We start from the raw sequence: 24,556 nt of genomic DNA, 5'->3' as shown, positions 1-24,556 counted from the left end.
ATCATCATCATAGGCAGTCCCTCGACTCGAGGATGACTTGCTTCCACGTCAAAAAGTTCACAGGTGTTTTAATGATGGACCTAAAATTCCAGGTCCAAACTAAATCTTGAAGGGTGGAAGATGCCTGTGCTTGGATTTTTTTAACGTGTGATGACTGTTGCACACCAGCCACCACACGGGCTTGACAGAGCTCGGACTTCGTCCAGTAGCAAGGATTAACCAGGATGACTGGAGACTTGCTCTGCTGCATGGACCTAGTACGGACACATATTGCAGTGTGGGCTGGCCCGTGCTGCCCCTGGGCCCTCGCCTCTCCTGGGCCCCCAACTCATGCCTCTCCTGGGCTCAAGTACATAAGGGACTATTGAATTACATAAACTACAATAGCAATTCAGATAGATCTGCTGAGTTTAGGAGCAAGTATACTCATACATCTAGAAACATGATACAGAGGGAGGCTTTCTTGTAGGAAAAATAAAATTGCTAAACCTCAAGGCCATAGCTTCAGAGTGAGAAATGGGTTCTACTCAGCATTTCCCGAGATAGAAATTTACACCAGTAATGAAGAATCCATTGGAGCTCACTAAATATATTCAAGAAAAGTACTTCACATAGAGACTTCAGTAATGATCAGAGCTGTTCAGGCATGAGATGTTTGTGAGATTTTTCTGTGTTGTCACAAAGTCCAGTGCTACAGGTTTCTCTAGTTCACAGTGAGTCACACGCAGAAAAATCTGCACTTTTGTGGATGACTGTGACATTGGATTAAAAGTCAGTACTTTCCTCTTCGAAACCTACAGTATGAATCCAACTCGGATTCTCCCTGGCTGGAAGAGTCCTGCATTAAATGATTTTAGTTATTCTGGATTCATAGAAAAAACATAGAAACATAGAAAATAGGTGCAGGAGCAGGCCATTCAGCCCTTCTAGCCTGCACCGCCATTCAATGAGTTCATGGCTGAACATGAAACTTCAGTACCCCCTTCCTGCTTTCTCGCCATACCCCTTGATCCCCCGAGTAGTAAGGACTTCATCTAACTCCCTTTTGAATATATTTAGTGAATTGGCCTCAACTACTTTCTGTGGTAGAGAATTCCACAGGTTCACCACTCTCTGGGTGAAGAAGTTTCTCCTCATCTCGGTCCTAAATGGCTTACCCCTTATCCTTAGACTGTGACCCCTGGTTCTGGACTTCCCCAACATTGGGAACATTCTTCCTGCATCCAACCTGTCCAAACCCGTCAGAATTTTAAACGTGTCTGAGGTCCCCTCTCACTCTTCTGAACTCCAGTGAATACAAGCCCAGTTGATCCAGTCTTTCTTGATATGTCAGTCCCACCATCCCGGGAATCAGTCTGGTGAATCTTCGCTGCACTCCCTCAATAGCAAGAATGTCCTTCCTCAAGTTAGGAGACCAAAACTGTACACTATACTCCAGGTGTGGCCTCACCAAGGCCCTGTACAACTGTAGCAACACCTCCCTGCCCCTGTACTCAAATCCCCTCGCTATGAAGGCCAACATGCCATTTGCTTTCTTAACCGCCTGCTGTACCTGCATGCCAACCTTCAGTGACTGATGTACCATGACACCCACGTCTCGTTGCACCTCCCCTTTTCCTAATCTGTCAGATAATAGTCTGTCTCTCTGTTTTTACCACCAAAGTGGATAACCTCACATTTATCCACATTATACTTCATCTGCCATGCATTTGCCCACTCACCTAACCTATCCAAGTCACTCTGCAACCTCATAGCATCATCCTCGCAGCTCACACTGCCACCCAACTTAGTGTCATCCGCAAATTTGGAGATACTACATTTAATCCCCTCGTCTAAATCATTAATGTACAATGTAAACAGCTGGGGCCCCAGCACAGAACCCTGCGGTACCCCACTAGTCACTGCCTGCCATTCTGAAAAGTACCCATTTACTCCTACTCTTTGCTTCCTGTCTGACAACCAGTTCTCAATCCACGTCAGCACACTACCCCCAATCCCATGTGCTCTAACTTTGCACATTAATCTCCTGTGTGGGACCTTGTCGAAAGCCTTCTGAAAGTCCAAATATACCACATCAACTGGTTCTCCTTTGTCCACTTTACTGGAAACATCCTCAAAAAATTCCAGAAGAATTGTCAAGCATGATTTCCCTTTCACAAATCCATGCTGACTTGGACCTATCATGTCACCATTTTCCAAATGCGCTGCTATGACATCCTTAATAATTGATTCCATCATTTTACCCACTACTGTCAGGCTGACCGGTCTATAATTCCCTGCTTTCTCTCTCCCTCCTTTTTTAAAAAGTGGGGTTACATTGGCTACCCTCCACTCGATAGGAACTGATCCAGAGTCAATGGAATGTTGGAAAATGACTGTCAATGCATCCGCTATTTCCAAGGCCACCTCCTTAAGTACTCTGGGATGCAGTCCATCAGGCCCTGGGGATTTATCGGCCTTCAATCCCATCAATTTCCCCAACACAATTTCCCGACTAATAAAGATTTCCCTCAGTTCCTCCTCCTTACTAGACCCTCTGACCCCTTTTATATCCGGAAGGTTGTTTGTGTCCTCCTTAGTGAATACTGAACCAAAGTACTTGTTCAATTGGTCTGCCATTTCTTTGTTCCCCGTTATGACTTCCCCTGATTCTGACTGCAGGGGACCTACGTTTGTCTTTACTAACCTTTTTCTCTTTACATACCTTTAGAAACTTTTGCAATCCGCCTTAATGTTCCCTGCAAGCTTCTTCTCGTACTCCATTTTCCCTGCCCTAATCAAACCCTTTGTCCTCCTCTGCTGAGTTCTAAATTTCTCCCAGTCCCCGGGTTCGCTGCTATTTCTGGCCAATTTGTATGCCACTTCCTTGGCTTTAATACTATCCCTGATTTCCCTAGATAACCACGGTTGAGCCACCTTCCCTTTTTTATTTTTACACCAGACAGGAATGTACAATTGTTGTAATTCATCCATGCGGTCTCTAAATGTCTGCCATTGCCCATCCACAGTCAACCCCTTAAGTATCATTCGCCAATCTATCTTAGCCAATTCACGCCTCATACCTTCAAAGTTACCCTTCTTTAAGTTCTGGACCATGGTCTCTGAATGAACTGTTTCATTCTCCATCCTAATGCAGAATTCCATCATATTATGGTCACTCTTCCCCAAGGGGCCTCGCACTATGAGATTGTTAATTAATCCTCTCTCATTACACAACACCCAGTCTAAGATGGCCTCCCCCCTAGTTGGTTCCTCGACATATTGGTCTAGAAAACCATCCCTTATGCACTCCAGGAAATCCTCCTCCACCGTATTGCTTCCAGTTTGGCTAGCCCAATCTATGTGCATATTAAAGTCACCCATTATAACTGCTGCACCTTTATTGCATGCACTCCTAATTTCCTGGTTGATGCCCTCCCCAACATCACTACTACTGTTTGGAGGTCTGTACACAACTCCCACTAACGTTTTTTGCCCTTTAGTGTTCTGCAGCTCTACCCATATAGATTCCACATCATCCAAGCTAATGTCTTTCCTAACTATTGCATTAATCTCCTCTTTAACCAGCAATGCTACCCAACCTCCTTTTCCTTTTATTCTATCCTTCCTGAATGTTGAATACCCCTGGATCATCCTGGAGCCACGTCTCCGTAATCCCAACCACATCATATCTGTTAACATCTATTTGCACAGTTAATTCATCCACCTTATTGCGGATATTCCTTGCATTAAGGCACAAAGCCTTCAGGCTTGTTTTTTTAACACCCTTTGTCCTTTTAGAATTTTGCTGTACAGTGGCCCTTTTTGTTCTTTGCCTTGGGTTTCTCTGCCCTCCACTTTGCTCATAAGAGATGCATCCAAAGCGAAAAACGTTTTTGAATCTAATGGAGATGTTAATATGATTTTTGCATACCCCAGAGAGTTGACCTAACCATGGCCGGGTTTGCTCCAAAAATCTGAACCTTCTGAAACTGATGGCATTGCAGTTGAGGGAAAAAAACGAGTATCTTATTACTTGTAAGGACAAGTAAATCTCCTACTGTTATAAGAATCCAACAAGAAAGCATGGAAGATCTTCTTAAAAGGTTAGAGTCAGAATGAAAAAGATCTAGTGCTGTGCAATATTTCATATTTTGAAGTGTTTGTATGCAAGATTTAAGAAATGCTTTTGTTTCTATAAAATATTGGGTCCGATTTTCTGGTGCACATTTGCTCAATCCACACTCAAACAGATTAACAGTCATTGATCTTTTGATTTTTGCCTGCTGTGCACACCCACATAACAGCAACTGTAATTCAGAAAGCAACTTATGAATGTGAAACATTTTGGGAGATCCCTATAGTCTTGATAAGGTGTGATTATAAATCCAAATTCTTTCTGACTGAACAGAATTAATTCATTTTTACTATAGGATACAGTCTATAACTCTTTCATTGAGCAGAAAAGAAAGCATCAGTTGTCAAAAAAGTTTTTAAAGAGTCTCCTGAGCAGTCACTTCTGGATGCCTGGAAGGGCCTTAAGGCAGTAAAGATGAGTGATGTGGTGACCTTCACTGCAACTGCGATGTGGACACTTCAGTTTTAGTCCTGTTGATCCTGAGCTTTCTTGTCCAGTAGTAGACCCACTGCCTAGGTTATTATCTACTACAAGACTTGCATTTCCTTTGTCCCCTGAAATTCCAGACCACCATACTTGATGTCTCCATCAACAATGTATTGAATTGCATTGGAAGGGATGGCCTCAGACTACCTGTTCTGGGAGGTTAAAAAGAACATCATGACCATTTGGTAGACAATAGTATTTTGTGGGCGAGTGATTAGAGCACACTTTACTCACCATCTTGAACAATGGGCTAACCACTGAAATATGGAGTGGATGTCCCCAAGTGCAGTATTATGGCTTTGCATGGGTCAAGAAGGGATCTCGAATATATTCATTGTATTCATTCAAGAATACTGTTGCAATTGTTGTTTCATAATTGTTCGGTATCTGAAGATTTTGGTAAATGCCAGCTTTAGCTTGGACTAGATCTTCATGACCAGGTAAATGCCTTTCTCTTCCTTTTTCAGTGTGGGATCTAGTTTCTAGTCTCCAGTTTCTCTCCCAACTCGCCTCCTGCACTCGCCAATCTTCTGCAACGTTAACCTCATTCCCATTAAACAACTAACCACCCAACTTCCCTTCCTGATCCCCATGCTAGCTGACATTGTAAATGGTTCCATCTCCTCAGATACTAGCCCACTCCCTTTCAAAACTGGGAGGATCACATCCTCCTCAAAAAATTCACCCTCACCCCCTTTGTCCTAGCAAACTACCACCCCATCTCCTACCTCCTTTCCTCTTCAAAATCCTTAAACGTGTTGTCACCTCCTAAATCCATGCCTATTTCTCTCTCCATGTTTGAATCTCTGATCTGATTTCTGCCACTGCCACAGCACTGAAATGGCACTAATCAAAGTCATAAATGACATCCTGTGTAACCATGGTGCACGATCCCTCCATGTCCTCTCGGCAGCCATTGACATGGTCTGCCACACCATCCCCCTCCAGTGCCTCTCTTCCATTATCCAGCTCAGTGAGACTGCCCTCGCTTGATTTCAGTGATACCTATCAGGTTGTAGTTATAACATATCCTTCAATAGCTTCTCTTCCTGCCCCTGAACTATCACCTCCATCTAGATCCATCTCTCTACCAATGATATTGCCCCTTCCGCTGGTTCTATTGTCAGATTATTTGTCCAACATCTAGGCTTGGGCGAACTACAATTTCTCCCAGCTACATATTGATAAGCCACTGTGTTCAGCCCATCCACAAATTCTGTACCCTTGCCACTGATTGCACCCTCTTTCCCTGCTTCCATCTCTTCCCCTGCTTCCATCTCAGGCTGAACCAGACTGTTCACAACCTTTATCCTATTCAACCACAAGCTGATGTCATCTCCATCATAAAAATTGCCTACTTCCACTTAAATAAAATTGCTTGCCTATGCTCCTGCCTCAGCTCATCTACTGTTGAAGCCCTCATCCATGTCTTTATCACCTTCAGACTCAACTTTCTAATACTCTCCTGGCTGGCTTCTAATACTCCTTGCTCTATAAACTTCAGCTCATCCAAAGCTCTGCTGTCCATATATGATCTTGCAGCAAGTCTGTCATCCATCACACTTGTCTTTTGTGACTTTCATTGGCTCCAAGTCCTCCAAAGACTACAATTTAACATTTTCATTCTCTTGTTTAAATACCTTGATAGCATTGTCCCTATCTCTGCATCCCCAGAACTCTCCACTCTTCCCTATTCTGGCCTCTTGTGCATTCCTCACTCTCTTTGCCCCATCATTGGTGACCATGAATTTAGCTGCCTCGGCCTCACACTTTGGAATTCCCTGCCTAAACTCATCTGCCTCTCTACCTTCCCCTGCTCCTTTAAGAGCCTCCTGAAAACCCCTCTTAAGCACCTTGGGATGTTTTCACAAAGTATTTACAACACAGAAACAGGCTATTCGGCCAAGCAGGTCCATGCCAGTTTTTATCCTTCACACAGCCTCCTGCCACCCCTTGTCATCTAACGCCATCAACGTATCCTTCTGTTCCTTTCTACCTCATATGTGCTTATCTAGCTTCACCTTGATTGCATCTATTTTCCATGTTGAAAGTGCTATATAAATGTTGTAGGGTAGACCTAGTCAAATAAGCAACAGGAAGCTTATCAGTGCTGTGTGCTGGTGAGCAGTGCAGTTTCTGGTTTGATTTGACAATGCTGCTGCAGAATACTGCAAATGTTTGCTACTAACTTGGCCTAATGATTAAAAACCATCTTCTGCATTAGTATGAGTTCTTAGCATGATTAAACACACTCTCGTGTATTAAACCCCTTTCTACTCGCATCTACGTTTTCTGATAAAATTTGTTATTTCTGGAGCTTTTTTCTGAATGGTCTTATCAGCAAACTATCAATTAAGAGAAATTAATCTAATTGAAGATGTTTGATTATGTTCAATTACACATTTCAAAAGAGGGGAGATAATTCAATGTGTTAAAAGCCAATTCTTCACAATAAGCTTGTAATGGTTTCCAATAAGAATGTACTCAATTTCTCAGCAACAAACTTAACCTGAACACTGAGCACTTATGAGCTGCAACACTTGGAATTTGACTGAGCTGATTGTAATACCCTGTACATCTCAGAAACACAAAACATTGTACATCTCAGAAACACTGGGCTGGATTTTAAGTTGCCAACGAGCTGGGAGCGGTGGCGCGGGAAACTCTAAAGTAATTGCAACGCGCCTGTTAGTGGCTTTTTAACCCAGCCACTGCATTACCATATCATTTCCGGGTTTCCCGACCACTTAGATTGAGCGGGCGTGATGATGACCCGCGTGAGTTGATTTCAACTCCAGTATTTAAAGGAACACTCCAAACGTGAAATTTGATGGATTCTGAAGTCGGGAGTAGAATACAACAAATTGATGCAATGGCGTGCACACGTTCAAAGGCTACACCTCGTTTTAGTGACGCCTCCCTGGATGTGATGCTGGGGGCAGTAAGTGCCTGCAGGGAGATACTGTTCCCTACTAATGGGAGGAAGAAGCCTGCCAGTAAAACCAAGGTGGTGTGGTTGGAGGTTGCTCATGAGGTCAGCAGCAGAAGTGTGATACCACGGTCCTGGATTCAATGCCAAAAGCATTTTAATGACCTAAGGAGGGCAGGAAAGGTGAGTACAGTGGCACATTCAGCTACATCCTGATATGCGTATCACGCCAACCCCCTCATTCTGCCTTCTTGAGCCCCACACAGTACTCCACATGCTGCCTCATGTCCCGATGGCCGAGTCTGCCCCTGCACAGGTGCAGGTGGAGCAGTCTTTGGCGAGGTCATCCAAAACCCAGTGAATGTCAACCAAGAGCATCTCAGCAGTCAGAGTAGGGATCTGAGCAGCCTGCCTCTACCTCTGCCAAAGCCACAGGGGTTGCATTACATAGAAGTGCTAGGAAGAGGAAGTGTAAAGATTTGTAGTTGTACAAGATTATGTACATGGGCATGTTACACAATGTTAGATTGTTAAGTTTCTCTCTCATTTTTGAGCCATCTAAATATTATTTGTTTCCACCACTTTTCCCGTGTTACCCATTTTTGGTTGCTGCCTGCCAAGAGGCCTTTTAGCTTACATAGAAACATAGAAAATAGGTGCAAGAGTAGGCCCTTCGAGCCTGCACCACCATTCAATAAGATCATGGCTGATCATTCCCTCAATATCCCTTTCCTGCTTTCTCTCCAAATCCCTTGATCCCTTTAGCCGTAAGGGCCATATCTAACTCCCTCATGAATATATACAATGAACTGGCATCCACAACTCTCTGCGGCAGGGAATTCCACAGGTTAACAAGTCTCTGAGTGAAGAAGTTTCTCCTCATCTCAGTCCTAAATGGCCTACCCCTTATCCTAAGACTATGTCCCCTGGTTCTGGACTTCCCCAACATCGGGAACATTTTTCCCACATCTAACCTGTCCAGTCATGTCAGAATCTTTTATGTTTCTATGAGATCCCCTCTCATCCTTCTAAACTCCAGTGAATAAAGGCCCAGTTGATCCAGTCTCTCCACATATGACAGTCCAGCCATCCCTGGAATTAATCTGGTGAACCTTCGCTGCACTCCCTCAATAGCAAGAATGCCCTTCCTCAGATTAGGAGACCTGATGAATTGTAAGACAAGAATTGACGCTGAACAACAAGGGGCTGCAGGATTGCTATGTGTTGGGGGGAGGGATGGGGTTGGGTGGGGGGAAAGTGGCTTTTGGATGTAGCTATCAGATGGGTGGACTGGTAGAACCTGACATAATTGCCTGCCCTGGCAAACAAGCCATCAGTCACCTGTCCACCGACTGCGAGATCTTGCAAATTCTCCGGCAGTGCCCTGGAAGGAGCAAGAGGCAAAGAAGTTGATGGCTACTGGAAAAGCATGGCCACCAGGTCCACATAGCAGCAGGTCTTGTTTCAGCAGGCTGTGAATGTCTGCCACCACCTGATGTGAGATCCTGAGCCTCCTGAGACACTGGTGTTCTGACAGGTCCAGGAAGTTTATCCTCTGCCTGTAGACACTGTGTTGCAGGTATGACGTCCTGCAAGTCGCACTTCTCTGCTCATCACCTCTCTGCTGCAGAGCAGCAGGTCTGTGAGGAGCGGGCTGTTGCTGCTCTTTCTGGTGCTCCTGCTAGTGCTCTTGCTGCTGCTGGTCCTGTTGATGCTGCTGGTCCAAAGTAAAAGAGCAAAAACGGCACCCATGCTGATCTGATAGGTCACAGTAGAGATCAGACATACAAACCTCCAAAGTTGTGAAAGTCATCTCAGCACAAGTACTGTGAACAAAACCTTTCACACAGTAAGGCATGAAAACAGCTGTGAGGTTTCAGTACTTATTGCCATATTTCCCTGTCAAATCTTCAGCCACCTCAATTGCTGCTGTGTTCTCGCCTTGCTTTCACTGGCGAGGTCCAGGAAGCCTGGGAAACCCATACATCCATAGTTAAATTCCATAAGCCATGTTAGTATCACTGAATTGAGTGATTAACATTGAAATTGACAACCACGTTGCTTGCATGCAGCCTAACTCACTGCAGTTAAATGCGGAAGTCGGCGGGTTGGAGTCGGGTTCCCGATGCACTGTCAATTTCTGCACTTTTAACCCCCCCTCCACCCGTTCCCAAACCCACGCGCTCCTGCAAGTTAAAATTCACCCCACAAAACATATCACTTAAATGCATATGAATGTGTTTTTAAATTAAACTCCTGTTTATAGCTGAGTGAATATTTTATCTAGAGAAACAAATGTGGATATTATACATTGACAAAGAATAAATTGTTTCAATATTTATTCATGATTGCTTTGCAAAATGTTACAATCCAGTTCTACTTATATTTCAAGAGTCTGAATTTCTCCCTTACCACATTCCTCATAAATTCCCTGTTCCATAATTGACTATTATTGTGTTCCTAACACAGATGAGACTGTATACAGGGAGGTTAAAGTAACAGTGACCTCAGTCTTTATTAAGACACTCCAGAGTGAGGAACAGGCCTTAGGGGCCAGCTTATATACAGAGCTCCCAAAGAATGCTGGGATCCCTTGGAACTTCAGGGGATCCTCTCCCTGGTGGCGGAACATGGGAGTGCATGCTTTACAGATACACAACATCACTCTCTTTCCCCCCGCCCCCCTGCCCAAAGTCAAAGTGAAAACTATTTACAAGGTGAGGCGGTCAGGAGCCTTTCTTTCCCTGGTGGACTGCCTCGGTACAAATGTCTGTTCTGGTGTGTTGGCTGTGCCCTCACTGGGCTGGTGAGTTGTTGGTCCTGCAGGGCTGCTGGGTGAGCCTGGGCTGTTGGGCATGATGGGTTTGATTTCCTGGTCTGGGGTGGTGTCGTTGATCCTTTGGGTGTGTGTTGTGGGCTCGAAAAAGGTGGTGTCTCTGCTGTGGGTTGTTCAGGGCAGTCTGTGAACCGCAGCCTCGTTTGGTCCAGGTGCTTTCTGCAAATTTGTCCATTGTCTAGTTTTACTACAAACACCCTATTCCCTTCTTTAGCTATCACCGTGCCCACGATCCACTTGGTACCATGTCCATAGTTTAGCACATACACAGGGTCATTCAGATCAATTTCCCGTGACACAGTGGCGCGACCATCGTTTAACATAGAAACATAGAAAATAGGTGCAGGAGTAGGCCATTCGGCCCTTCGAGCCTGGACTGCCATTCAATGAGTTCATGGCTGAACATGCAACTTCAGTACCCATTCCTGCTTTCTCACCATACCCCTTGATCCCCCTAGTAGTAAGGACTACATCTAACTCCTTTTTGAATATATTTAGTGAATTGGCCTCAACAACTTCCTGTGGTAGAGAATTCCACAGGTTCACCACTCTCTGGGTGAAGAAGTTTCTCCTCATCTCGGTCCTAAATGGCTTACCCCTTATCCTTAGACTGTGACCCCTGGTTCTGGACTTCCCCAACATTTGGATACAATGTTCCTGCATCTAACCTGTCTAAACCCGTCAGAATTTTAAGAGATTTCTATGAGATTTAAATGTTTACATTTTGTTGCTGCCGCCTGCTCTCTACCTGATCATGCAGGTTGGAGTGAACCAGCGAGAGTCTGGTTTTAAGTGTCCTTTTCATGAGTAGCTCAGCCGGGGGCACCCCTGTGAGCAAGTGGGGTCTCGTGCGGTAGCTGAGCAGTACTCGGGACAGGCGGGTTTGGAGTGAGCCTTCTGTGACTCGTTTAAGGCTCTGTTTGATGGTTTGTACTGCCTGTCCATTGGAGGCTTGTTTAAACGGGGCTGAGGTGACATGTTTGATCCCATTGCGGGTCATGAATTCTTTAAATTCGGCACTGGTGAAACATGGCCTGTTGTCACTGACCAGTATGTCAGGCAGGCCGTGGGTGGCAAACATGGCCCTCAGGCTTTCAATGATGGCGGTGGCAGTGCTTCCCGACATTATTTCACATTCAATCCATTTTGAAAAAGCATCCACCACCACAAGGAACATTTTACCGAGAAAGGGGCAGGCATAGTCGACATGGATCCTTGACCATGGTCTGGAGGGCCAGGACCACAAACATAGTGGTGCCTCTCTGGGCGCATTGCTCAACTGAGCACATACGCTGCATTGCCGTTCACAGGACTCTAAGTCAGAGTCGATACCGGGCCACCACACATGGGATCTGGCTATCGCTTTCATCATTACTATACCCGGGTGTGTGCTGTGGAGATCCGAGATGAACGTCTTCCTGCCCTTTTTGGGTAGTACTACGCGATTACCCCACAACAGGCAGTCTGCCTGAATGGACAGCTCGTCCTTTCGCCGCTGGAACAGCTTGATTAGCTCTTGCATTTCAACGGGGTTGCTGGCCCAGCTCCCATGCAGTACACAGTTTTTTACTAGGGACAGCAGAGGAGCTTGGCTGGTCCAAGTCCTAATCTGGCGGGCCGTGACAGGTGGTTTATCATTTTCAAACGCTTCCATGACCATCAACAAGTCTGCGGGCTGCACCACCATCAAGTTTGCAGGCTGAGCCATTTCCACCCCCATGGTGGGCAATGATAGCCGACTAAGAGCATCCGCACAGTTCTCGGTGCCTGGCCTGTGGCGGATGGTATAGTTATACGCTGATAGCGCAAGTGCCCACCTTTGCATGCGGGCTGAGGCATTAGTATTTATCCCCTTGTTTTCAGCGAACAGGGATATGAGGGGCTTGTGATCGATTTCCAGTTCAAATTTGAGGCCAAACAGGTACTGATGCATTTTCTTTACCCTGAACACACACGCTACTGCTTCTTTCTCAATCATGCTGTCGGCCCTCTCGGCCTTAGACAAGCTCCTGGAGGCATAGGCGACAGGTTGCAACTTCCCCGCAACGTTAGCTTGTTGTAATACACACCCGACTCCGTACGACGACGCATCACATGCTAACACAAGTCTTTTACACGGGTTACACAATACAAGCAGCTTGTTGGAGCATAAAATATTTCTGGCTTTCTCAAAAGCAATTACTTGTTTTTTTTCCCCATACCCAGTTCTCACCTTTACGCAATAACACATTTAGGGGCTCTAAGAGGGTGCTTAACCCCGCTAGGAAGTTACCAAAATAGTTGAGGAGTCCCAGGAACGACCGCAGCTCCGTGACGTTCTGTGACCTGGGCGCGTTCCTGACAGCTTCTGTCTTGGCGTCTGTGGGCCGAATGCCGTCCGCCATGATCTTTCTCCCCAAAAACTCCACTTCTGTTGACATGAAGACGCATTTTGACCTCTTCAGCCGCAGCCCTATGCGATCCAGTCGCTGGACGACCTCTTCCAGGTTTTGTAGGTGCTCGGCGGTGTCCCGACCCGTGACCAATATGTCGTCCTGGAAAACCACCGTGCGTGGTACCGACTTGAGTAGGCTCTCCATGTTTTTCTGGAAGATCGCTGAAGCCGACCGAATTCCAAACGGGCATCTGTTGTAGATGAACAGTTCCTTGTGCGTGTTGATGCAGGTGAGGCCCTTCGAAGACTCCTCCAGCTTCTGCGTCATGTAGGCCGAAGTCAGGTCGAGCTTGGTGAACGTCTTGCCTCCTGCCAGCGTCGCAAATAGGTTGTCTGCGTTCGGTAGCGGGTATTAGTCCTGTAGCGAGAAACGATTAATAGTTACTTTATAATCGCCGCAAATCCTGATGGTGCCTTCACTTTTGAGTACTGGAACAATCGGGCTGGCCCACTCGCTGAATTCCACTGGGGAGATGATGCCCTCGCGTTGCAGCCTGTCCAGCTCGATTTCCACTCTCTCCCTCATCATGTGAGGTACTGCTCGCGCCTTCTGGTGAATGGGTCGTGCCTCTGGGACCAAGTGGATCCGCACCTTCGCCCCGGAAAGGTTTCCAATGCCTGGCTCAAAAAGGGAAGGAAATTTGTTAAGAACCTGGGTACATGAGGCCTCATCGACATGTGATAGCACTCAGATGTCATCCCAGTTCCAGCGGATTTTGCCCAGCCAGCTCCTTCCACGCAGTATGGGGCCATCGCCCGGGACAATCCAGAGTGGCAGTTCGTACACCATGCCCTCATAGGTGACCTTGACCATGGCGCTGCCCAGGACAGTGATAAGCTCTTTGGTGTACATTTTCAGTTTCGTGTGGATGGGGCTCAGGACTGGTCCCAGTACAAAAAAGTCTCTGAGCATTTGCTCCAGGTAGCCATCAAACTCGCATTGTCCTGCAAGTCGCCTTAGCTCGGCGACGTAGCTCGCCACTTCCTGACCTTCAGATTGCTGGCACGTGTCGAACCGATACCTCGCCATCAGCACGCTCTCCCTTGGGTTAAGATGGTGCCGAACCAGTGTACACAGCTCCTCATATGACTTACCTGTGGGTTTCACCGGAGCCAGAAGATTCTTCATGAGGCTGTAGGTCGGTGCCCCGCAGGCCATGAGGAGGACCGCTCTCCTTTTTGCAGCGCTTCCTTCTCCGTCCAGCTCATTGGCTACAAAGTACTGGTCTAGCCGTTCATCATAGGCTTCCCAGTCCTCACCCTCCAAAAACTTCTCCAGGATGCCCACAGCTTGCTGCATCTTTGCGTTGGAGTCGTATACTCGTCGCCAGTTATTGTGTTCCTAACACAGATGAGACTGCACACAAGGAGGTTAAAGTAACAGTGACCTCAGTCTTTATTAAGACACTCCAGAGTGAGGAACAGGCCTTAGGGGCCGGCTTATGTACAGTGCTCCCAAGGGATGCTGGGATCCCTTGGGACTTCAGGGGATAAACTCCCTGGTGGCGAAACATGGGAGTGCATGCTTTACAGATACACAACAACTATGCTGAGGAAGATGTCTATATGTTAAGAAATGTATTTATTTTCTGCAGGCCAGGCTCGTTTGGATGGTGCTTTCTGCAACTATACTGCCGAGGATAAGATGATGTACTTGCAAAGTGCCTATGAGGCAGGGGTTCGCAACATTGAGATGGAGTCCTCTGTATTTGCAGCCATGTGCAACCGAAGTGGTCTAGCAGGTAACTATATGCATGTGAAAGACTTCTCACAGAAGTATTGAATTTTCGTTGCAAATTAAGTTGGTTTTTATTCCCCCATGTCGGTTTTGAATATCATTATAAAGAAAAAGCATGCAGATTTTGCAACAGGAACGTTGCTGTTTTAATGATTCAAAACGATGTGCCCGGTTATTAATATCTGCAACTTGCCGATAATATCTGATTTATTAGCAGATATAATTCAAAACAGTTGAAATTGAAATTCATTTGTGCTCATTAAAGTGAGGGATATTTGTGCTGGAGTATTTCCTATTTTAGGATATCAGTGTCAGCAACTAGCACTCTTAGTTCATGGTGGTCCAATAGAAATTGCCACTAGCCACAGGTAGTGAAAGCACTCCCAACAATCAAAAAACACTCTCACATTCTGCTGTTTGTCTTACCATTTTACCAACAAACGAACAAAAAAGTTAAAATGCACATGCATGCGCTGTGCGAATATGAGTATTGAGATCACAAGCCCACCAATGGTTTCTAAACTAAAAACATCCCAATAATGGATAATCAAGAGGCTATAGGGAGGGAGAAGCTTAAAATAATCACTCTGATTAAAGAAGGTGGACATGTCCCCTGGACCTGATCGCTTGCATCCTAGGGTCTTAAAGAAGTGTCTGCAGAGATAGTGGCTGTATTGGTTGTAATCTACCAAAATTCCCTGGATTCATGGGAGGTCCCAGCGGATTGGAAAACCACAAATGTAACGCCCAATAAGATAATGAGAGGGCTCGACAAGTTGGATGCAGGAAGGATATATCCACTCATAGGGGAAACTAAAACTAGGGGGCATAGTCTCAAAATATGGGGCCGCCCATTTAAAACTGAGATGAGGAGGAATTTCTTCTTTCAAAGGGTTGTAAATCTGTGGAATTCTTTGCCCCAGAGAGCTGTGGAGACTGGGTCATTAACATAGAAAATAGGTGCAGGAGTAGGCCATTCGGCCCTTCGAGCCTGCACCACCATTGAATAAGATCATAGCTGATCATTCACCTCAGTTCCCCTTTCCTGCTTTCTCTCCATATCCCTTGATCCCTTTAGCTGTAAGGGCCATATCTAACTCCCTCTTGAATATATCTAACAAACTGGCATCAACAACTCTTTGCGGTAGAGAATTCCACAGGTTAACAACTCTCTGAGTGAAGAAGTTTCTCCTCATCTCGGTCCTAAATGGCTTACCCCTTATCCTTAGACTGTGACCCCTGGTTCTGGACTCCCCCAACATCGGGAACATTCTTCCTGTATCTAACCTGTCCAGTCCCGTCAGAATTTTATATGTTTCTATGAGATCCCCTCTCATTCTTCTAAACACCAGTGAATACAGGCCCAGTCGATCCAGTCTCTCCTCATATGTCTGTCCTGCCTTCCCGGGAATCAATCTGGTGAACCTTCGCTGCAATCCCTCAATAGCAAGAACGTCCTTCCTCAGATTAAGAGACCAAAACTGAACTCACCAAGGCCCTGTACAACTGCAGTAAGAGCTCCCTGCTCCTATACTCAAATCCCCTAGCTATGAAGGCCAACATGCCATTTGCCTTCTTCACCGCCTGCTGCACCTGCATGCCAACCTTCAATGACAGATGTACCATGATACCCAGGTTTCGTTGCACCTCCCCTTTTCCTTATCTGCCACCATTCAGATAATAATCTGCCTTCATGTTTTTGTCACCAAAGTGGATAACCTTACATTTATCCACATTATACTGCATCTGCCGTGCATTTCCCCACTCACCTAACCTGTCCAAGTCACCCTTCAGCCTCTTGGCATTCTCCTCACAGCTCACACTGCCACCCAGCTCAGTATCATCTGCAAACTTTGAGATATTACACTCAATTCCTTCATCTAAATCATTGCTGTATATTGTAAATAGCTGGGGTCCCAGCACTGAGCCCTGCAGCAGCCCACTAGTCATTCTGAGAAGAACACGTTTATCCCGACTCTCTGCTTCCTGTCTGCCAACCAGTTCTCTATCCATGTCAATACATTACCCCCAATACCATGTGCTTTAATTTTGCACACTAATCTCTTGTGTGGGACCTTGTCAAAAGCCTTTTGAAAGTCCAAATGCACCACATCCATTGGGTCTCCCTTGTCCACTCTACTAGTTAGATCCTCAAAAAATTCTAGAAGATTTGTCGAGCATGATTTCCCTTTCATAAATCCATGCTGACTAGGACTGATCCTGCCACTGCTTTCCAAATGCACTGCTATTTCATCTTTAATAATTGATTCCAACAATTTCCCCACTACTGATGTCAGGCTAATTCCCCATTTTCTCTTTCCTTTTTTAAAAAGTGGTGTTACATTAGCTACCCTCCAGTCCATAGGAACTGATCCAGAGTCGATAGACTTGGAAAATGATCACCAATGCATCCATTATTTCTAGGGCCACTTCCTTAAGTACTCTGGAATGCAGACTATCAGGCCCTGGGGATTTATCGGCCTTCAATCTCATCAATTTCCCTAACACATTTTCCTGACTAATAAGGATTTCCTTCAGTTCCTCCTCCTCGCTAGACCCTCGGTCTCCTAGTATTTCTGGAAGGTTATTTGTGTCTTCCTTCGTGAAGACAGAACCAAAATATTTGTTCAATTGGTCTGCCATTTATTTGTTCCCCATTATAAATTCACCTGATTCTGACTGCAAGGGACCTACGTTTGTCTTCACTAATCTTTTTCTCTTCACATATCTATAGAAGCTTTGCAGTCAGTTTTTATGTTCCCAGCAAGCTTCCTCTCATACTCTATTTTCCCCCTCCTAATTAAACCCTTTGTCCTCCTCTGCTGAATTCTAAATTTCTCCCAGTCCTCAGGTTTGCTGCTTTTTCCAGCCAATTTATATGGCTCTTCCTTGGATTTAACACTATCTCTAATTTTCCTTGTTAGTCACGGTTGAGCCACCTTCCCCGTTTTATTTTTACTCCAGACAGGGATGTACAATTGTTGAAGTTCATCCATGTGATCTTTAAATGTTTGCCAATGCCTATCCACCGTTAACCCTTTAAGTATCATTTGCCAGTCTATTCTAGCCAATTCACGTCTCATACCATCGAAGTTACCTTTCCTTAAGTTCAGAACGCTAGTTTCTGAATTAACTGTGTCACTCTCCATCTTAATAAAGAATTCTATCATATTATGGTCACTCTTCCCCAAGGGGCCTCGCACAACAAGATTGCTAATTAGTCCTTTCTCGTTCTAGTCTAGGATGGCCAGCCCTCTGGTTCCTCGACATATTGGTCCAGAAAACCATCCCTAATACATTCCAGGAAATCTTCCTCCACTGTACTGCTACCAGTTTGGTTAGTCCAATCTATATATAGATTAAGGTCACCCATGATAACTGCTGTACCTTTATTGCACGCATCCCTAATTTCTTGTTTGATGCTGTCCCCAACCTCACTACTACTGTTTGGTGATCTGTACTCAACTCCCACTAGTGTTTTCTGTCCTTTGGTATTCCGCAGCTCTACCCATGCAGATTCCACATCATCCAAGCTAATGTCCTTCCTTACTATTGCGTTAATTTCCTCTTTAACCAGCAACGCTACCCCACCTCCTTTTCCTTTCTGTCTATTCTTCCTGAATGTTGAATACCCCTGGATGTTGAGTTCCAGCCTTGGTCACCTTGGAGTCATGTCTCCGTAATTCCAATTATATCATATTCGTTTATAGCTGCCTGCGCAGTTAATTCGTCCACCTTATCACAAATACTCTATTTAAGGAGGAGATAGACAGATTGTTGAGTGATAAGGGAATAAAGGGTTATGGGGAGCTGGCAGGGAAGTGGAACTGAGTCCATGGTCAGATCAGCCATGATCTTATTAAATGGCGGAGCAGGTTCGAGGGGTCCAATGGCCTACTTCTGCTCCTATTTCTTATGTTCTTACGCTCCTATTTAAAAGAGGAGGCAGACAGAAAGCAGGAAATTATAGACCAGTTAGTCTAACATCTGTCGTTGGGGAAAATGCTGGAGTCCATTCTTAAGGAAGCAGTAGCAGGACATTTCAAAAAGCATAATTCAGTCAAGCAGAGTTAGCATGGTTTTATGAAAGGGAAATCATGTTTGACAAATTTACCGGAATTCTTTGAGGATGTAACGAGCAAGGTGGATAAGAGAGAACCAGTGGATATGGTGTATTTGGATTTCCAGAAGGCATTCGATAAGGTGCCACATAAAAGGTTACTGCACAAGATAAAAGTTCACAGGGTTGGGGTAATATATTAGCATGGATAGAGGATTGGTTTACTAACTGAAAGCAGAGAGTCAGGATAAATGGATCATTTTCCAGTTGGCAAACAGTAACTAGTGGGGTGCCACAGGGATCGGTGCTGGGGCCTCCACTATTTACAATCTATATTAATGATTTGGATGAAGGAACCAAGTGTAATGTAGCCAAGTTTGCTGATGATACAAAATGGGTGGGAAAGCAAGTTGCAAGGAGGGCACAAAAAATCTGCAACGGGATATAGACAGGTTAAGTGAGTGGGCAGAAATTTGGAAGATGCAGTATAATGTTGGAAAGTGAGGTTATCCACTTTGGCAGAAAAAATTAAAAAAATTATTATTATTTAAATGGAGAAAAATTACAAAGTGCTGCAGTACAGAGGGTCCTGGCGGTCCTTGTGCACAAAACACAAAAAGTTAGTATGCAGGTACAACAAGTAATCAGGAAAGCAAATGGAATATTTGCCTTTATTGCAAGGTGGGGTAGAGTATAAAAGCAATGAAGTCCTGCTACAACTATACAGGGTATTGGTGAGGCCACACCCTAGAGTACTGCGTACAGTTTGGTCTCCTTATTTAAGGAGGGATATACTTGCATTGGAGGCAGTCAGAGAAGGTTCACTCGGTTGATTCCTGAGATGAAGGGTTTGACTTATGAAGGAAGGTTGAGTAGGTTGGGCCTATACTCATTGGAGTTCAGAAAAACGAGAGGTGATCTTATTGAAACATATAAGATAATGAGGGGGCTCGACAAGGTAGATGCAGAGAGGATGTTTCCACTCATGAGGTAATCTAGAACTAGGAGCATAGTTTCAGAATAAGGGGTCGCCCATTTAAAACGGATATAAGGAGGAACTTTTTCTCCTAGATGATTGTAAATCTGTGGAATTCTCTGCCCCAGAGAGCTGTGGGAGCTGGGTCATTGAATATATTTAAGGCAGAGATGGACAGATTTTTGAGCGATAAGAGGATAAAGGGTTATGGGGAGTGGGCAGGGAAGTGGAGCTGAGCCCATGATCAGATCAGCCATGATATTGAATGACTGAGCCAAATGACCTACTGCTGCTCCTATTATGTTCTTATGTTCTTACTATTACTCCATTTCTATTTACTGATCAGAAATGCAATTAGCCACATCTGGATTCCCAAATGGCTTCTGCATTGGGCAAGACTGAGATAATTTGATGCAGAGTGAGGCTCTGCTCCAATGTCAAAAGATTCTCCCACAGCTACACTAGTGTGACATTTTTTACTATTTCCTGCATCAGCTATCCTGTGGCCTGTCTGACTGACATTGCCAATTTAGGAGCAGTTTTCATAGAATCATAGAAAAGTACAGCATAGAAGGAGGCCATTCGGCCCATAGAGTCTGCGCTGGTTCTTTCGAAGAACAATCCAGTTAGTCCCACTCCCTTGCTCTTTCCCCATATCCCTGCAATTTTTTCTCCTTCAACTTTTTATCCAATTCCCTTTCGAAGGCTACTATTGAATATGTATCCATCACTCTTTCAGGCAGTGCATTTAAAATCCTAACTGCTCGTTGCATAAAAATGTTTATCCTCATGTCGCCTTTGCTTCTTTCGCCAATCACCTTAAATCTGTGTGCTCTTGTTATTGACCCTTCAGCCATTGGAAAGAGTTTATTTACTCCAACTAAATCCTTCATGATTTTAAACACCTTTATCAAATCTCCTCTGCTCCAAAAAGAACAACCCCAGCTGCTCCAGTCTATCCACATAACAATAATCCCTCATCCCTGGAACCATTCCAGTACCCCTCTTCTGCAGCATTTTGTACAGGCCTTCACATCCTTCCTAAAGAGTCGTGCCTAGAAATGGACACAATATTCCAGCTGGGGCTGAGCGAGCATTTTATATAGGTTTAGTATAACTTCCAGGCTTTTGTACTTTGACTCTTTATAAAGCTAAGGATCCCATATGCTTTATTAACTGCTTTGTTAATCTGTCCTGCCACCTTCGAAGATTTGTGCGCAAGCACCCCCAGGCCTCTGCTCTTGCACCCCCTTAAAGATTGTACCATTTAGTGTGTATGGTCTCTCTGATTCTTCCGACCAAAATGTATCACCTCATACGTCTCTGCATTGAATTTCATCTGCTATGTGTCTGCCCATTCCACCAGCCTGTCTATGTCTTCTTGAAGTCTCTTACTGTTTGCTACACTTCCAAATTTCGCGTCATCTGTAAAATTGTGCCCTGTACCCCCCCCATGTCCGGGTTATTAATGTGTATCAAGAACAGCAGTGGTCCTAGTACTGAACCTTGGTGAACGCCACTGTATACCTCCCTCCAGACCGAAAAGCAGCCATTCATCACAACTGTTTTCTGTCCCTTAGTATCCATGCTGCTACTGCCAGTTTTATCACATGGCCTGCAATTTTGCTAACAAGCCTAGTACGTGGTACTTTATCAAACACCTTCTCAAAGTCCATATTCACATCAACTGCACTGCCCTCATCCATCCTCTTCAATCAAGCTGATGAATCACAATTTACCCATAACAAATCTGTGCTGTCTCTCCTTTATTAGTCCAAACTTGTCCAAGTGGCTGTTAATTTTCGCTTGGATTATTGTTTCTAAAAGCTTCCCCATCACTGACATTAAACTGACTGGCTTGCAGTTGCCGGGTTTATCCTTCTCCCAACTCAATGATTCAGCATCCACAGCCCTTTGGGGTAGAGAATTCCAAGGATCCACAACCCTCTTAGTGAAGAAATTCCTCCTCCTAATTTCAGTCTTAAATGGCTGACCCCTTATCCTGAGGTTATGCCCCCGAGTTCTAGGGAAAACAACCTCTCAACATCTACCCTGTCAATCCCCCTCAAAATCTTATATGTTTCAATGAGATCACCTGTCCTCCTTCTAAACTCCATATAGGCCCAATCTACTCAATCTCTCCTTATAGGACAACACTGTCATCCCAGGAATCAATCTAGTGAACCTTCATTGCACTGCCTTGAAGGCAAGTATATCCTTCCTCAGATAAGGAGACCAAAACTGTCTACAGTACTCCAGGTGTGGTCTCATCAAAGCCCTGTACAATTGTAGCAAGACTTCCTGGGGCCAAAATTGCCTCCCTCTATAAGCTCTAAGAGGTGGTAATGGAGCGGATAAGCCTTACTGACCGGGGGCAGACGGATAGGCCGACCCGTCCTATATTGTTCCCGGGCCGGAAGCGGCGGGAACGGATTTCTGCACCACTTGTGTTTCCGCCCCGTCGGGCACGCGCTGACCCCCTTCCGACCAGAGGTGACACCCTTTCCATTCCCCGTGGGAAATTGCCCTATGTGGAATTGCCCCGCGCGACCGCCGGTCGGTGCCACTGACAGCTGCCGCGGTCGCCATCTTGTTTTAATTGTCGGTCGAAACCCTCCCTGGTGGCCCAGTGTTTGCCATCAGTGGCTGCAGAGTTTGCAAGGGCCCTCTCCTTTAACTGAAGGGGGGGGGAAAACGTTGTGACATGCCCTTTTGCGCTGACATCATCAGTGTGGCGCTGATGACTCAGAGCGACAGCCACTCTGACCCACCGGCACTTCCGCCCCGCTGACGACAGCAACACCGCTCCAATCGAAAAAATCAACTTAGACCTGAAAATTGCTGGATTCTCTGCCCCATGGACTGGGGACGGAGGGCTATTTTGCTCCCCCCTTTCTCTTGGACTCCAACCCCCTTGCAATAAATGCCAACATGCCATTTGCCTTCCTAATTGTTTGCTGTACCTGAATGCTAACTCTGTGGGGTTGAAATTCGGTTGATAATGCATGCTGATAACGGTGGTGTTAGGTGTTAACTGGGAGTTGGGCGTCTGGGAGTGGCGCTTGGTGCTGTTCACGCCTGATGTGAAATTCAGTTGAAATTTTTCAGGGATGTAAAAACGTAACGTCCCACCAACTAACGTCATGGAAATCATGGCGTCAGTACGCATGCAATGCCTCCTTGACGCCCTTCTCGCCACATTTACTTTTGCCATCTCATTTAATGGCTGCCGTCCATGACGCCTGAAAAAGTTGGACTGCACAAGGTGGAGAAAAAAAATCAGGGGCGTTATTTAAACGGAGTTGCAGCCGGTGCTCAGAGGTCTCGGTCAGTGCTGTATTTGATGCTTGTACAGACAGTAGGGTGTTGACGTCTGACTGCTGCTGACTCGTCAGATTGACTACCAGTATCTGGGACACATTGGCTGCCATCTTGGCTAACTTTGAAATCTCTATCTCGCTGTGACCTGTGCCAAGTGATGGGGACAGTGATGGCACACCACATCATCCTGTGGCGCTGACTTGAAAGGTACCGGTTGCAGAGACAGCTTATGGCAAAAGTGGATCCTCCCCAGAGGAGAGGCCTCAGATGGTGGGGCAGGAGGCCATACACACACAGGCCCCAAACTTGGTGGACTCACTGCCTGCTGCCACCGACTGCCGCTGAGTTTTCTGAGCAGTCTCCCCTTGGTGCCAGTTTCGTGGAGGCCTCCTGCCGGCGGGGAGGGAAGACCACTGCGAACCACCCGCTAGCGCGCAACACGTGTAAGTGTGCTCCCGCCCGCCAAGATACCAGTTTGCTCCGGGCGGGAGTCGGCGGCAGCAGGGGGAGGGACCGCCGCATGGAGGCAGGTCTAATCTCAATGGTAAGTATGAAGACCTATTTAAAAAAAAAGGTTGCTAAACTTTCTTTATTTTTTTACAGCGATTCAGGTGGGTGGGGTCCCCTGAAGGTTTTCCAGTGTGTTTTTTTTGTGTACATTTTTATTTTCATGTGTTCCCCCCTCCCTGGGCCCGACTCAATCCTCGGCGGTACTTTTCAACGAAACTCCTGCCCAAAGTACCGTCCGGTCTCTCAGCGATCCTTTAGGCGGCACTTGAGCGGAACGTAGCTTCCACCAAGTTGGGGCCCATAGGATTTACCGTGCGCATTACTCTTATCTTGAGATCTCCAAGGAGCAGTGCTCAAGAAGGCTGAGGTTCCACAAGGAGGTGGTCACGGAGCTTTGCCGCCTTCTGTGGACATACCTAGAAGCTGACATCAGTACTAGGACCTCACCGTCGGTGACAGTGAAAGTGACAATAGCCCTGAACTTCTATGCTACCGGCACCTTCCAGTCTCCTGGAGCCGATATATGCAACATCTCGCAGTTTGCAATACATTGCTGCATTCGCCAGGTGACCGACGCTTTCTACGGCAAATGATTAGACTACATCAAGTTCAGCATGTCAAGGGAAGACCAGGATGAGCGCACCCGTGGCTTCCCCAGGGTTCAAGGAGCCATTGATTGTACGCATTTGGCATTGAGGGCCCCGTCTCACAATGGAGATATCTTTTGGATTTGCAAGGAATTCCACTCCCTCAACATAGAGCTGATCTGCGATCACAGGCAGATGATCCTCGCTGTCAATGCCTGATATCTTGGCAGCTGCCACAATGCCTTCATCCTATAGGAGACCAGTGTGTCATGGCTCTTCAAGCCACCGCATGAAGGCCGTGGCTGGCTCCTGGGTGATAAAGGATATGATGTGGCCTCCTGGCTGATGACACCCCTCCGCAATCCCACCACCCCTGCCGAGCAGCACTACAACACCAGCCATACCACAACCCGGGCCATTATCAAGCAGATTATCAGGGTTCTGAAGCAGCGTGTCTGCTGCCTTGACCGTTCTGGAGGGGCATTGCAGTACTCACCTAATAGAGTCTCCATGATCACTTGTCTGCTGCATGCTGCACAACCTGGCTTATTATGAGGGCCCA

The 24,556-nt window shown here is 45.9% G+C and overlaps 1 protein-coding gene across 6 annotated transcripts in view; it reads left to right on the top strand.

Moving 5' to 3' along the window:
- Window positions 1-24,556, top strand: part of LOC139263790 (uridine phosphorylase 1-like) — a 143,258-nt gene that overhangs the window by 101,005 nt on the left and 17,697 nt on the right. For 3 of the 6 annotated variants that reach the window (XM_070879842.1, XM_070879837.1, XM_070879841.1), the window contains one exon: window positions 14,398-14,544. The exons of 2 other annotated variants lie outside the window; for them this stretch is intronic. In XM_070879842.1, the coding sequence (XP_070735943.1) occupies window positions 14,398-14,544 (147 nt within the window). Of the gene's footprint in view, window positions 1-14,397; window positions 14,545-24,556 lie in introns of those variants that run through there. One more of the 6 variants, XM_070879839.1, reaches the window with a different exon arrangement.

This window comes from Pristiophorus japonicus, chromosome 5, assembly GCF_044704955.1.
Source record: "Pristiophorus japonicus isolate sPriJap1 chromosome 5, sPriJap1.hap1, whole genome shotgun sequence".
Classification (NCBI taxonomy): domain Eukaryota; kingdom Metazoa; phylum Chordata; class Chondrichthyes; family Pristiophoridae; genus Pristiophorus; species Pristiophorus japonicus.
This window is presented reverse-complemented; position numbering and strand designations above follow the sequence as displayed.